The sequence below is a fragment of the Lachancea lanzarotensis genome, scaffold LALA0S07 (genome assembly GCF_000938715.1).
Source record: "Lachancea lanzarotensis genome assembly LALA0, scaffold LALA0S07, whole genome shotgun sequence".
Classification (NCBI taxonomy): Eukaryota; Fungi; Ascomycota; class Saccharomycetes; order Saccharomycetales; family Saccharomycetaceae; genus Lachancea; species Lachancea lanzarotensis.
This window is the reverse complement of record NW_019212885.1, coordinates 723,870-737,252: the sequence shown is the minus strand read 5'-3', so window position 1 is coordinate 737,252 and position 13,383 is coordinate 723,870. Positions and strand designations below refer to the sequence as shown.

The 13,383-nt window shown below is 43.8% G+C and overlaps 9 protein-coding genes across 9 annotated transcripts; 1 reads left to right on the top strand and 8 right to left on the bottom strand.

Annotated features, from left to right (window-relative positions):
- Positions 1 to 522: 522 nt before the first annotated feature.
- On the bottom strand, positions 523 to 1,167 carry GSP1 (LALA0S07e07448g1_1; the record flags this gene model as incomplete). The annotated part of the gene is made up of 1 exon (XM_022771657.1): positions 523 to 1,167. One exon carries the CDS (start codon positions 1,165 to 1,167, stop codon positions 523 to 525), a length of 645 nt encoding a protein of 214 aa, XP_022629541.1.
- A 735-nt stretch (positions 1,168 to 1,902) lies between these two features.
- Positions 1,903 to 2,658, bottom strand: LALA0_S07e07426g (LALA0S07e07426g1_1; the record flags this gene model as incomplete). Its single annotated transcript, XM_022771656.1, has 1 exon — positions 1,903 to 2,658. The coding sequence occupies one exon, from the start codon at positions 2,656 to 2,658 to the stop codon at positions 1,903 to 1,905; it is 756 nt and encodes a 251-aa protein (XP_022629540.1).
- Positions 2,659 to 3,080: 422 nt separating this feature from the next.
- On the bottom strand, positions 3,081 to 3,419 carry ATP14 (LALA0S07e07404g1_1; the record flags this gene model as incomplete). The annotated part of the gene is made up of 1 exon (XM_022771654.1): positions 3,081 to 3,419. One exon carries the CDS (start codon positions 3,417 to 3,419, stop codon positions 3,081 to 3,083), a length of 339 nt encoding a protein of 112 aa, XP_022629539.1.
- Positions 3,420 to 4,280: 861 nt separating this feature from the next.
- LALA0_S07e07382g (LALA0S07e07382g1_1) lies at positions 4,281 to 4,382 on the bottom strand (the record flags this gene model as incomplete). The annotated part of the gene is made up of 1 exon (XM_022771653.1): positions 4,281 to 4,382. One exon carries the CDS (start codon positions 4,380 to 4,382, stop codon positions 4,281 to 4,283), a length of 102 nt encoding a protein of 33 aa, XP_022629538.1.
- Positions 4,383 to 5,422: 1,040 nt separating this feature from the next.
- On the top strand, positions 5,423 to 6,637 carry RRP8 (LALA0S07e07360g1_1; the record flags this gene model as incomplete). Its single annotated transcript, XM_022771652.1, has 1 exon — positions 5,423 to 6,637. The coding sequence occupies one exon, from the start codon at positions 5,423 to 5,425 to the stop codon at positions 6,635 to 6,637; it is 1,215 nt and encodes a 404-aa protein (XP_022629537.1).
- A 139-nt stretch (positions 6,638 to 6,776) lies between these two features.
- On the bottom strand, positions 6,777 to 7,364 carry TVP23 (LALA0S07e07338g1_1; the record flags this gene model as incomplete). The annotated part of the gene is made up of 1 exon (XM_022771651.1): positions 6,777 to 7,364. One exon carries the CDS (start codon positions 7,362 to 7,364, stop codon positions 6,777 to 6,779), a length of 588 nt encoding a protein of 195 aa, XP_022629536.1.
- Positions 7,365 to 7,778: 414 nt separating this feature from the next.
- Positions 7,779 to 9,773, bottom strand: AFR1 (LALA0S07e07316g1_1; the record flags this gene model as incomplete). Its single annotated transcript, XM_022771650.1, has 1 exon — positions 7,779 to 9,773. The coding sequence occupies one exon, from the start codon at positions 9,771 to 9,773 to the stop codon at positions 7,779 to 7,781; it is 1,995 nt and encodes a 664-aa protein (XP_022629535.1).
- A 625-nt stretch (positions 9,774 to 10,398) lies between these two features.
- LALA0_S07e07294g (LALA0S07e07294g1_1) lies at positions 10,399 to 11,985 on the bottom strand (the record flags this gene model as incomplete). Its single annotated transcript, XM_022771649.1, has 1 exon — positions 10,399 to 11,985. One exon carries the CDS (start codon positions 11,983 to 11,985, stop codon positions 10,399 to 10,401), a length of 1,587 nt encoding a protein of 528 aa, XP_022629534.1.
- Positions 11,986 to 12,874: 889 nt separating this feature from the next.
- On the bottom strand, positions 12,875 to 13,246 carry BUR6 (LALA0S07e07272g1_1; the record flags this gene model as incomplete). The annotated part of the gene is made up of 1 exon (XM_022771648.1): positions 12,875 to 13,246. One exon carries the CDS (start codon positions 13,244 to 13,246, stop codon positions 12,875 to 12,877), a length of 372 nt encoding a protein of 123 aa, XP_022629533.1.
- Between the last annotated feature and the right edge of the window lie 137 nt (positions 13,247 to 13,383).

Sequence of the window (13,383 nt, the reverse complement as noted above, 5' to 3'; positions counted from 1 at the left end):
GAGCATCTTCAATAGCATCGGTTCGGTTTACGTATTTGAATTTGGTATATAAGCCTTCGTGTCAGAGTGATGCCAGAGATCACCTAGTATGAGCCGATACAAAACGATCCCCAGCAGCACCATAGGCCATGGTAAGTTGGATCAGGCTTTGGATAACTTGAGTTTGGCTAGTAAGCTTTTGAATGACACCCGCATCGTCTTTTTTGGATTTTTTTAGGAGTTCCAGAAAGACGCTAATCTCAAGGCGCAAGTCCTTTGCGAGCGCTTTCAGCATTTCTGAGAGCCAGCAAAACTCCTGCATCGTTCGCAAACTCCTCCGCTGTTTCGAAAACTCTTTACGAATCCTTAGCTATTCCTAGCTCCCATGGAGCTAAGGCTATGACAGATTATTATTATATACCACCGGGCTCTCTCGTAAGACAGAAACCCTCACATACAAAACAGAGCAAGAGGTCAAAAGTCGGAACCACAGTGTATAGAGATGTGCATGTGCTAGTTGTTTTTGTTGTTCCACCCTCCCGTTTACAAATCGGCGTCGTCTTCGTCAGGCAAGGGCAAAGCGGTGGCCTGCTCCATTTCCTGCTGGTACTGGTGCATCAAGGCCTCGTCGACCTGCACCTCTGGAGGTGCTAGCGCTGGAGAGGCCACAAACTCCAATTGTGGGTTACCGGCCAATTTACGGGCAAGCCACAAAAATGGTTTTTCAAAGTTGTAGTTGGACTTGGCCGAAATGTCGTAGTACTGCAAGTTCTTCTTACGGTGGAAAGTGATGGTCTTGGCCTTGACTTTACGTTCTTTCACGTCCACTTTGTTACCACACAGCACGATAGGAATGTTTTCACACACACGCACCAAATCACGGTGCCAGTTAGGCACGTTCTTGTAGGTGATACGAGACGTCACATCGAACATGATCACACCGCATTGTGCGTTGATGTAGTATCCGTCCCTTAAACCACCGAATTTTTCCTGACCAGCGGTATCCCACACGTCGAACTTGATCTCACCGAAGTTGGTGTAGAAAGCCAAAGGATGCACTTCCACACCGATTGTAGCAATATATTTTTTTTCAAACTCACCGGTCAAATGTCTCTTGACAAATGTAGTCTTACCGGTACCACCGTCACCAACGAGCACCAATTTGAAAGTAGGAACTTCAGCTGCCATTTTTCTTGATTGCGAAATAACTGAACAAAGTCGTAAGTCTTGAACAAGAACGTAACTCTTTACTTCTGTCTAACTTTAGTTGAAAAGTGTTATGGAAGATTGTAGATTCTTGATTCAATGGTAGTTTTTTTTTCCAGGTTATTTAGGAGAGGGCAAAAAAAAAAATTCGATGAAGTTTCGTATATAGTGATTAAAACGACACGCGATGAGTTAAGTTCGTAGGGAGTGATAGTGTGTCAGTGGAAAGGGACAAGGATAAGGATTTCAAACGGTATAACAGATAGAGTTGTGTGTATGATCTAGAGGCGTTATGTATGGTGGTAAGTTAACGCATTTGATCTGGAAGTTCTCTTTAGATTCACATTTCTGATTTTCTTGTGTCATGCAAAAATGAGCCTCAGATGGGAGCCAGTTGACGTCAGAAAAAGCCCCTGCATCCATAGCAAGTGAAATTATCATAAACGGGGGCTCTTTTGACCTGGAAATTCCTATCGTCGTTTTCGGACTTTCGCCAGATCACTTTAACATCGCGCTGGCGCGCGATCACGTGACAAGAGTTTGACATCAAATTCAGCTATAACTAGGTTATTCTCTCCAGTTTGTTAACGTCTGTAATGGTGTGCCTTTCCATCCTAGCTTATTGTCACTCTTTTCTGCGTGGACAGCACCTGACTGCTGAATTTCAGAAGTTTTGTCTTTACATCTTCTGTAAGATTTCTGACCCCTACTTTACCATCACCCCTCTGTTTTACCCTTCAGTAGCTCTGCAATATCGTGCCAATCGTTTATTAGTTCTTGTAGTTTATCGAGGGAGCCTCGCAGTTCTGGATCAACCGAGCTCTCTCCCGTAGTAAGATCTAGCTCAATTTTGTCTGGAACCTGACACTCGTAATTATGCACGCATCGCGTGTACAGATACCCGTTACATTCGTGCAAAAAACCTATCAGTTGCTTCAAAGCAGCAGACGATGTAGCCTTATGTGATGCCAGGTTTCGGAGTTGTAAAGTGATACAGTCACTGCTTTCCTTTTGATTCGTCACATCAACAGCCTCCGGTATGGGACGGGTCGACCATGTCAAATCGGGACCCTCCTGTTTCAGTCTTGCTCTTAATTGCTCCAACATAACTTCTGAACGGCGTGCAGAAACCTGTTGATGACGTTGTTGAAGCGAAGGTTTCACAATTTTTTTCTCTGCGACCAACCTTGGCTGATTCTCAATTGGAATCCTCAGCATCGATGTAGTATCTTCTAAACTTTGTACCGGCACATTAAGTGATTCCAGCGCATCTAATCTTTTTAGCAGTTTGTGCACGGTGTTTATGGTCAGCTTGTCGTTGTTGATGCGGTTCGAGTGTGGTTTCAACGCTGCTTCATCGAGACTTGGAAACTGAAGCTTGCGAGATGCAGGCAAAAGCGACCTACGGTGTAGCTCGTCATTAACATATTGCGCAGCATCATGCACGCTCGAAAACTTCGAAGGTGCACCCATAAAACGTACACACTGTGCAAGTCCTTATTTTTCAATGGGTAACTAGTAGTATTGGTTTGTAGTGATGATCTCTCTTACGCACCAAAGTTCAAATTCGATTTTGAACTCTCTGAGTTTGAAAAACCGAGCAGAGAAACCCGCTATGTCTTAGGACAGAGGTTTATATGTAGTATAATGTAGTGTACACGCCCGCCTATTACTCGTTACTCATGAATACATATGGACGATAGCCTCATTTCCATGTTTTCTCTCGCTTTGAAATTGTGAATGTTAAAAATTTTGTTGAATGGATGTTGGATGGAAGGATGTCGTTAGACTGTTGTTACTTTGACTCGAGGATCTCGACTTTACAACGTGGAATGACGACCTTTTTTTATATTTGCAAATATCGTAATGCTAGCACCTTTGAACCGTCTAAAGAATCAGTGGTGAGTGTCTTCCTCGATTTCTTCCAAGACCAACCAATCTTGGTCTTCAGCCTCAGCAGACGATTCTTCCTTGGTCTTAGAAACTTGCACATCCTCTTCAGCGTAGGCCTTCAACGCTTCTGGACCTTGGCCCTCCAATTCTGGCGTCTGGGGCGCCTTTGGAGCACTCCATTGCTTCACGCTGGCTTCAGCGTCTTTGGTACTAAGTGGCTGTAGCTTGACGCTCTTGATTTCTCTTAGGTATAGATCTTGAATGGCATTGGCAGTAACACGAGTGGATCCGAATGAGCGGGTAGTTCTTGGAACAGCGACTCTCAAAGCTTGTAGAAACATTTTGGTATGAGGTTGGAAGTCAATTCAAAGAAGGAATAGGTCTCACGCTTGGGGTTTCAAGCTAAGTTTAGCGTATTCTGTATATCTTTTTCCATCAGAGTGTCAAAGATGAGAATATTGGTGATGGTAAATTTTTAGTATCTATGATTGGTTCGTCGCACATGAGGAGCGTCAAGGAAACGCCAAAAACACAAGCAATGAACAGGTTTGCAGAGATTAGAGAAATATGGGGCACTACAGGTGATAAAACAGTTGTAAATGCTGTGTTAAAGTAGAAATTTATTTACAAACTTCCAAGTTTACAAAACGTCACACTCGTACAAAATGATATCTGATTTTTGTTCTGTATTTCTATTTAATGCTGTTTTCTGTAGTTATCAGAGAGCTGACCAGAGTATCTAATGAAATCCATCCATTTTGCATATGTCTACCTTGAATTAAGTACGATTTTCTATGTTTTCATTTTCCAATTATTATCTCATCACTTTATCCTAAATTGGCACGACACGATAAAAGTCCGAAAGCGAATTTCGCGTGAAGGGACCTCTATCTTACGGTAACTTTTGAAAACGTATTTTGCATCTATGTTATGCATGCACCCTTCAGGTGTACTACTTCTCTCTCTTTTTTTAAGGCCTTGACAATTATTTTATTAAAAAAGCATACATATAAGGAAAGACGAACTAGATAGCTCGAGTACTAGGGTGCGCATCCCGTAGGCTCTGTAGAGTAAATCTTGAGTGGATAGAATAGAAAAAAGTGAGTTCAGCAGCAAGGTTGATCCGCGGGTCCTTAATAAAGAAAGATCCCGCTTTCTGAATTGTTCGGTGTGAGAAAGTCTCGTCGTCACGTGTGCAGATTTTACACGATGACACATTGTGGGTCCCAACCGTAGCCCTTTGAGATCCAGTTGTCCTTGTTCTCGGAGTTGTCTTTCTTAGTGGCGTGGGCAATAGGTTGCATTTTGTTTTGGAATATTGTGTTGATCTGAAAAGGCTTGTGCTTTGGTGATGATGTTTTTCTTTCCATTTCCAAATTCTGACAGCTAAACCTAACTAAGTGAGCCCTTTTTATACCAAATATTCTCGAAAGTTGGAAACCCCATCCGAAACGACTCTGGGGTAGCTTTTCAGAAGGCCCTGAGTGTGAGGCTACTGTAACCTCTCTTGGGAGTAGTAAGTGGTGCCTGGGAATACAAGATGCCAGGCTCTTGATTTACCTATTTGGGTCGTCACAATAAGTTATCGACGAGAACTACCTGCAGACCGACAGCTTAGAACACACTTGACAGGAGAGCTAGTGGGGATACCAAATCAACCACATGAAATGTCGATTGTCCGAAAACCTCATGCTTGGGGTGCCGTAACCTTTTTGGCACTGACATGGTACCGGGCAACAAAATCGTAAAGCAAGGTCAACGAGAACTCCGCGGAAGTGGAGTGGTTCACGAAGGCACTGATACATGAAGCATGTATACGCAAATAAACGTGAGGGACGCTTTCCTGGACTTGAGGACGATGGTCCTGTCGTTATTCCCAGATTGGCGAATATAATTTAGCTGCTCGCTGTTGACACTTTAGCCCCAAACAAGCGGCAGCGCACACAGATCACCGCTGCATTTAGAAATCCAATTTCAAAGGTACTATAGCATGGATCAACAGAGCCCCAAGTCTCAAAGCTCAAGCGTCTCAAATAACATGGCGAAGTGCGGCTAAGCTTCAATTTGTCGGAAAAGAATCGGAAAACTCGCAAATTGTCTGTCATCCTCGAAAGAATTGAACTAACTCATTCCAACATCACTTACCAGCTTCATAGGTCGGCTTTTGGGACACCAGCCTTTTGGATAACAGTGGTTTCCAGATCTCATTAGGCGATGAGCCGTGTGATGCGATCACTGCTGTGAAAAATTGAGCTCATCGGTAGAAGGACAGGGCCTGTCATCCTCGAGCACAGCACATTTGAATCCATCAAAACAAGACCACAGAGATCTAATTCATTTCACTATGGCTTTGTTTCAAGTAGATGGGTGGGATTTGAATACCAAACAGGTTTCTTACGACAGTGCCAACGCCAAAAAAGAGCAAAAGAAAAAGGTCAGAAAGGAAAGAGCCAAAAAGATAGAACAGAGCAGATTGAAGGAGACCGAAAATGAATATGCTGACTATAACATCGAAGAAGATGATGAGGAGGCTGTAGGTTCGAAGCAAGTTTCTGCAGAAGAAGCGGAAAAAGATGCTCATCCCAAGAAAAAGGTCAAGAACACTAGTGACAAACCTGTTTCCAAGAAGAGACCATTGAGCGATGTAGAGCCCGCATCTAAGGTCACAAAAAAACAATCAGACGATGGAAGTGCTTCCAAAAAACCTTTGACTGCACTCCAGCAAAAAATGCTGACGAAATTGAGCGGATCACGTTTTAGATGGATCAATGAGCAGCTGTACACAACGTCTTCCAACAGTGCGCTTGATCTCATTAAAAAACAACCGCAACTCTTTGATGAATATCACGATGGATTCCGGTCTCAAGTTCAATCCTGGCCTGAAAATCCAGTCGACGTTTTTGTCGAACAGTTCCGTGTTAGATCTCAAAAACCGGTTAATGCCCCTGGCGGATTGCCAGGTCTACCGTCTGACAAAACAATTGTCGTTGCAGATATGGGTTGTGGTGAAGCCCAGCTAGCACATGATTTGAACAATTTTTACGCTCAGTACAATCGCAAGCAGAAAAAACATTTTAAAAAGAAGTGTGTCGTCCACAGTTTCGATTTAAAGAAGGCTAACAAACTGATCACAGTGGCAGACATAAAAAATGTGCCGCTTCCAGACCAGTCATGTACAGTAGTGGTTTTCTGCCTAGCTTTGATGGGAACAAATTTCCTGGACTTTATAAAAGAAGCTTACAGACTTCTAGTGCCGCGTGGTGAATTGTGGATTGCAGAAATCAAGTCTCGTTTTGCCGACCGCCAGGGCGACGAGTTCGTGAACGCGATCAAGCTCATGGGATTTTTTCACAAAAAGACCGATGATACTAACAAAATGTTCACCAGATTTGAGTTTTTTAAGCCTCCACAGGAGATCATAGAAGAGAGGAAGGCTAAGCTCGAGCGGAAACAAAAGTTTATCGAGACTGAAACCGAAAAGGAGGAGTTCGACAAAAAGAGATCAAAGGCCCCAGAAGGTAAGTGGCTATTAAAGCCATGTATCTACAAAAGAAGATAGTTGGCGCCACAGCGCTCAATTGCGAAGAGTGTAAGCTGTGCTGTTTGGCTCGAAACTCTCACTTGTATAATATTTAAAGCAGTTAAAAGCGCAGCGGGATATTCGTTCTAGAATCCAATGCTTAGAAAGGGAGCCCATACTAGTTTGAACGGAATATGCTCTGAACTCTGGCAAGGTTTCCTAAATTACTAAAGCTCGTAATGTTGGGAAACTGGAGCCAAGTGTCGGACTGACCGCCTTGCGCCGACGGATCCCACTGATCGCACTTTCTGAATCCGTGTGCATTCCATCCAGTAAGACACACGGCCATGATAATCAGTATGAGGTACAAAACCTTAGCCTGAAGCAGGCACATTATGCCAAAGACGATCCATACCACTGGTGCAGCGTATGTCGAGAGCCAGAAAAGCTTCGAATCGATTGGATTGATGGGAGGACCCGGGGCATACTGTTTATAGGATTCAAACGACAAAGGGCCTTCTTCTGAATTGACTGAGTCGTACCACCACCGTAATTGAACAAGTTTTCGACCTGTTATGTTCTTCGTTATATAGAAGTCTGCTGCCAGTAGTAACAAGACTGTGATGAATTGAGCTGTGAAGGACATGAACCATGAGCCCACCACATAAAACACAATTGGAAGAGATTTTCCTGCAAGGTGTAAGCCCATAGCGACAGGATGCGATGATTTAAGAATCATCTGGTAGAAGTTCCTAACATGGTCCATTTTTGACCGCTTTTAACTGTTTCCTGGATGTAGGTATGTCTCAAAAGCCCTGAAGCGAAGCAATCAGTTCCACAAGCAGCGATCAATGATCCTAGCTAGAAGCCCACTTTTAAATCACAATGAAGCGGTATGATTCGATCTCGATGAGAACCTTAACACTGAGATTCTCGAGTGTTCTTTCATTATTCAATCAACATCTATAGTGAATATATAAATATTTGAACAAAGAGATTGGTCTAAAAGTGATATAAGATCAAGAAACTCGACTCCGTCTCCATTTGGCGACTCTAGATTTGCATTGAGAGTACAATTGTAGCCAAAACGCCATTAAACTGATTATCAGGATCATTTTGCATCATAAAACGTATTATAATATTATCTGGAATCTCTATATGTGTCCTGTGGGGACCTGAATTAAAGAAAGTAATGAGTGTTCTTTAGACTCTCATTGTGAACCATCATTTCCTCTTTTTTGAACTCATTGAGTTGATGCTTCACAGCTTGGATGAACGTCATGTTCTGAGTCTGCATCATGCGACGACGAGCACGGATAAATTTCTTGTCGCTTCTCTCGTAGTCACTCGCAGCATACGTGTCTTTGACGTAAACAGATTGCCCAAATCTAAGTCTCTTGGGTATAATTCCTTTATTTGGCTGCTCATGGACAGTAACAAGGGCAATGACTGTGTCATAATGTACATTTTCCCAATCCCGCTTAAGATTGACATCAAGTCTCGCGTCAGGATCTGCAACCTTGTTTTCGGACGCATGTTTTCGATAAAATCCAGCCATCGATTCTTTGTTGGCCAAGAGAGGTCTTTTGAGAGACCGTGGTGGAGGTGTGACCGCTAAACTTTCAGAAGATTTATTGTCGTCGGCAATTAAACTCCCCAACCGGGAAAACTCTTCTACGAGCCCGTAATCTATATTGCTGTCCTCAACTATCACCTTCTTCTCAATTGCTGGTTCGGAAGATTTTACCTCTGGTGATAAAGCTCGCTGCGTTGTCTTCTGAGATATTGACGTGGCGGTGGTAGGGTGGTCGCTCTTCAGAAGCAAACTGTCAAAAACCAAGTCTATGTCTAGAAGCTGATCATCGTCGTCGTCATAATCGTCCACTTCATTGTCACCGTCATTAGCACCGTCCAGATCGGCTTCGTTGAATTCAGCTTTTTCCGAAACAGTAACGGCTTCATGAGAGGACGAATGACTTGGACGCGATATCGATATGCTTGGCGTTTCAACAAGCTTGGTCTCAATAACACCGGGTGTATTACTTTTGCTCATAGGTGGTTTACCCTCTGGAATAATCTTCTTGGTTTTCTTTGATGGTAACAGTTTTCTGAAAAATGAGCTTATACGAGAAGAGGACGATATTTTGACACCTTTGCTAGCATTTGGTTTTACTGGCTGGATCAAAGGAGTTTTTTGTATAGGTTTGGCCGGAACCATTGGCTTAGCTGTTGTTATTTGAACAGAAGCCGAGGCAGGTACTCTTTTTGGTGCGGACAAAACTTGCGCAGGGCCAGATGGTTTCAACGTGTACCTATTCGAAGGAACGTCCTTGATAGGTGCCACAGGCTTCAAAGGGGTTTCACTTGCATCTGTGCTCGTGTTACTGCTTACAACATTCTCACTTTTCATACTGTTGGTGCTGTTCGTGGAATTATTACTGGAAACGGCCTGCGTTTTTGATGAATGACTGTTGAAATTGCTGGTGAGATATGCAGGAGCTGATCGGAGGGGCGGCTGACTGGCAAGCCTGCCATTAGGTGCGTTACCCGAGAGCGGCAGTTGATTTTTTCCATACGTTGCATCCAGAGATAATCTCGAAGTGCTGGCGGATTTGTGAAAGCGGTTTATTGGACGGATGGGAGTGTATGAAACAGACGCTGCTGTAAAGCTACCAGAGCGGATAGAAGGATTAGGCTTTTCTGGCATCACCAAAGAGTTTGTCCTATCCACGCCAGCGTGAAAATTACTGCAACTTGCCGACTTCGGCAGTCCGGATCCGTGAGATTTTCCGTTATAAGAAGAGAAAGCCTTGATCGGCTTCTGCTTGGGTGTGAAACTCTCACCGTTGGGAAATTGAAAACTGTTCTTCATGAGTTTTCTTTGTTTCTGATAGGGCGTTAAAGAGTGTGAAGGCAAGTAGGGCAGCTGCGTCTGCTCGGGTATCAACGATAGATTTTGGCTTGACCGTTGAACAATTTGAGGGCTGAGTGTTGCAGATGTTGTCGAAGCGCGTTTGTACATCTTTGGTTTGATACGGCCCACGGGTACTTCGAACAAATCCGAGGTTGACCTGGTCCTAGGGTCGAGACCGCTGAACGGTCTTGAGTCCCCAGACGACGATTTGAATGAATTAATACTGACATCGTCGCGAGACGAATATCCGTTACGATGCATTTCCTTTGACTTCTCTATAGTGTGTATGATGTTTATAACCTGAGAAGTGTCAAAGCGTAGCCACGGAAAATGACGAAAAACTGAGAATTGAAGCAGAAATAAAGGAGTTTAGCGAAAGTGTGTGTTTGATTGGGAAAGATCTTAAGTTGCTGAAATGTTCCATATAGCGATTAAAGTCTTAAAACGGTCGATCAGAATCGTTTTGAATACTCAATGGACCTGTTAAAAAAAACCTTAGATGTACCCTTTCTGAGTCAAATTTGCTCCAAAAATTCACGGTTGGAAATAGTATCAAACTGTCGTTTCCAATAGTCCGCGTCTCAGACTCGTTAGGCTTGAGTGAGCCTGTTTGGTTTGCCAAGTAGGACTGGTTTAAACCGTTGTGAGAAGCTTGTCAGGGAAGAAGTATTTAGATTTCATTCTTCTAAGTAATAATTTGTTGAAAAATAAAAGTCACGAAAATAAATAACGACATGTAATTTTAAAGCGTCAGCGTCAGGATGATGGAAGAATTATAGAAAGCTTGAATGATTTGAGTCTATCACAACAGTAAACCTATAACTATGGTTCAGCTTTCTGTTCTTTTCAATTCTATAAATTCGTAAAATGCTTGCCGGGAATAATATTATTTACGCCTGTCATCGGAGCCTGAGGTTTCTGGCGTTATATCGACAGCTAGAGTTGCATAAGTTCCTTTGGCTGAACTACCGTAAAGCATATCATGCTCATCTTCATTTGTCCTGGAAATAGAAGTATCTGCAGTTGTTGAGCGAAGACGAACGTACAGTATTGCTCGTCTGATTGCCAAAACAACAAAGGCGAAAACGATACCACCAAGTGGCGCGACGACAAAAGCACCAAAAGCGCCCCAGTCATTGTTATAGAGCCCGTTTGATATCAGTAGAAGCTTTCCGCCCTCCTTGACGGAACTATAGTAGACGGATCCAAAGATCCATACGGACAACAAACCACCTAAACCACCACCCATCACCTCCCAAGCAGTCAAGAAGTCGAAGAACTGGAACAAGCCAAGCATGAGCACCGGTACCACAGAACTTGATAAAAGGTCAACAATTAAGTAGATACTCAAAACATCCTGAGCCACAAGACCTACCACCACAATGGGCACCATAATCACCGCGACCATGACCCGAACGTACCGTAAAGGCACCTTGTTGCGGAAAATGTCATTTGAAATTGACGAAACTAAAGCACTCTGTAGTGTGTCAATGGTGCATGTTGATAACATGGCCACAAATACGAGCACGAAACCCACCACCCACGACGGCATCTGTGCCAGAAGAACGAAAAAACAGGAATCTGATAATTCAGGATCGTGGACTTCGACAAGTCCTGCCCAGACGGCGATGAAACCGGTGACTCCAATGACTATCAGTACCGCGGTGATGAGGAAAAAGGCTATGGAGCAACCAATGAGCAGATCTTTATCGTTTCTAGCGGCAAAAGTACGCAGCCACAGGCCGCTCATGAATAAATCATTGGTGAAGACAGCCACGATCAAAATATAAATTAGTTGGTAGCCCAGCTTACTACCCTTCAGCAGCCCCGAAGGCTGGATTTTGGAGGTGTCGATCTCAATATACTTACCCATAGCACTGGCAACAATAATCATGAGGACGAAGATAATAGATACCTGCAAAGTATCTGTTAGGAAAGAAATGCGGAATCCTCCGACGGAAGTGTACAGCGTTGTGATAAGACACTCCACGATAATGACGGGAAGGGCGTTAATGCCAGTCAACGTTTCTATACAGAACTTGAGGGACGCAAGTTCGCTGACGGTAAACAGAAATAGCGTCAAGATGGTGCACAAGCCTATGTAAAGGCCACAAGCATACCCATAGCGGTGGAAAACCCATTCTGTGAGCAGAAAGCCGTCTGGAACTTTTTTGCGAATCCGTGGACCCAAGAATGCAAACAAAAACATGGGAAGACCACAGGAGAGTGCGTATACTAGCAAACCTTGCAATCCATCCACGTTAGCGATTTTGGGGAAAGTTGAAAGCACGCCAACTCCTACGGACGACGCTAGAAAATTGAACGCCAATGGGATGGCTTTTTGGGTGCCATTTGCGGACAAAAATGTCTTAGAGTCCCTAAACCAGTACGCCACGAGACACGCCGAAACGAGCACTACCACGTAAGTTGGCCACAGAATTGCATTCGCAGCCTTGTTGGAAAGTTCTCCCATTATCCCACTTGGGCTAGAAGCGATTTTTGTTCGAGCTATTAACTTTGTAGAGTCTCTGATGTTCCGCTGGATGTTATTAGCACCTTTGAAGTAGCATACTATATACGTTTAATCAGAGATCGACGCTGGCTTAAAGTTTCCGATTCGATTTCTTAAACAATGCGTCTGTCACTACGCGATGAAGTACCCTATGGCGTCGTTACACCCGTGGCGCAGCAGAAGGGCTTACAGAAGTAACAGGTATTTTCCTGATGGAAAGCAGATCACAGCGTAGCTTATTCGTGCCCATACGATGCTAACTAAGGTTTAGTTTTTCAGAATGTCGCGAGGTAAGTTTTAGAGCTATGAATGAAGAAGTTCTGTCAGGGACGATTAAAAATGAGTTTTCAAGGTGCTGAAGGAGGAAGAATAAGACACAGGCCAAAGAACAGGCTTAACTTGAGTAAATCAGCCAGGACGACTACGGTGAGAAAAGTGACCAAGGAAATGGGTTTAAGGGAGAGAGGAAGAACATTACGGGGTGTAGAAAGTGCTGATATAAGGACAATTGCTGTTGTTTACTGGGAAGGTTGCTGTTTCCGCCCTGTTGTGAAGTTGTGGTAGTTGTTTGAACTACTACCTACATGTCCGCTTTTGAGTTTCCCGGTAACGACATGAAAGTACAAAGTGATAAACGCACCAAAAGAAGAGTTCGATGTCCGTTGCAGCTGCACATACAGATGGCCACCAACTCAACCCCCTCTCTCTCTCTCTCTCTCTCTCTCTCTCTCTCTCTCTCTCTCTCTCTCTCTCTCGCCTAGGTTTTGTGCGAAATATTACAGAATTCATTACTATACAACGCCTACGCCAACGCCAACGCCAACGCCAACCCGATCCGTCCGTTTCACCATCACTCGTCTTCGTCTGCGGTCGTGGCAGTAGCAGCAGACGCAGAAGCACCAGCAACATCGTCGTCGCCATCGACTTTGCCGTTTTCCCCACATATCAGCTCTCGCAGAAAATCAAACTTTTCGTCTGACATAATCGTCTTCTTCATCACTTCGCCACTTATCCTTCGACATCCCATATCTTTGGCCACATGGCCACTGCGGTTCACCAGCATCGCGATGAAAAATTCCAGCGACCGGCCTGTTATCACTGGTGTGGCCTGCGACACTTTACCGATATCTTCATCTGTTTGCATTATTTTCTTGATTTTGGCCGGTGGAAAATGTGTCTTGATCTTGCTGAAGACTTCGCTTCCGTTGTTTTCTTCACTCATCTTTGAAATGTAGGTCTGATTATATTGGTTATAATGAAGGTGACGATGATGCGATGAATCCGGTAAGACAATACTTGTTGCGAAAGGTAACTTTAAATTCAAATTTTGTTGATAAAGTCTGGTCTTCGTTCGTCTTG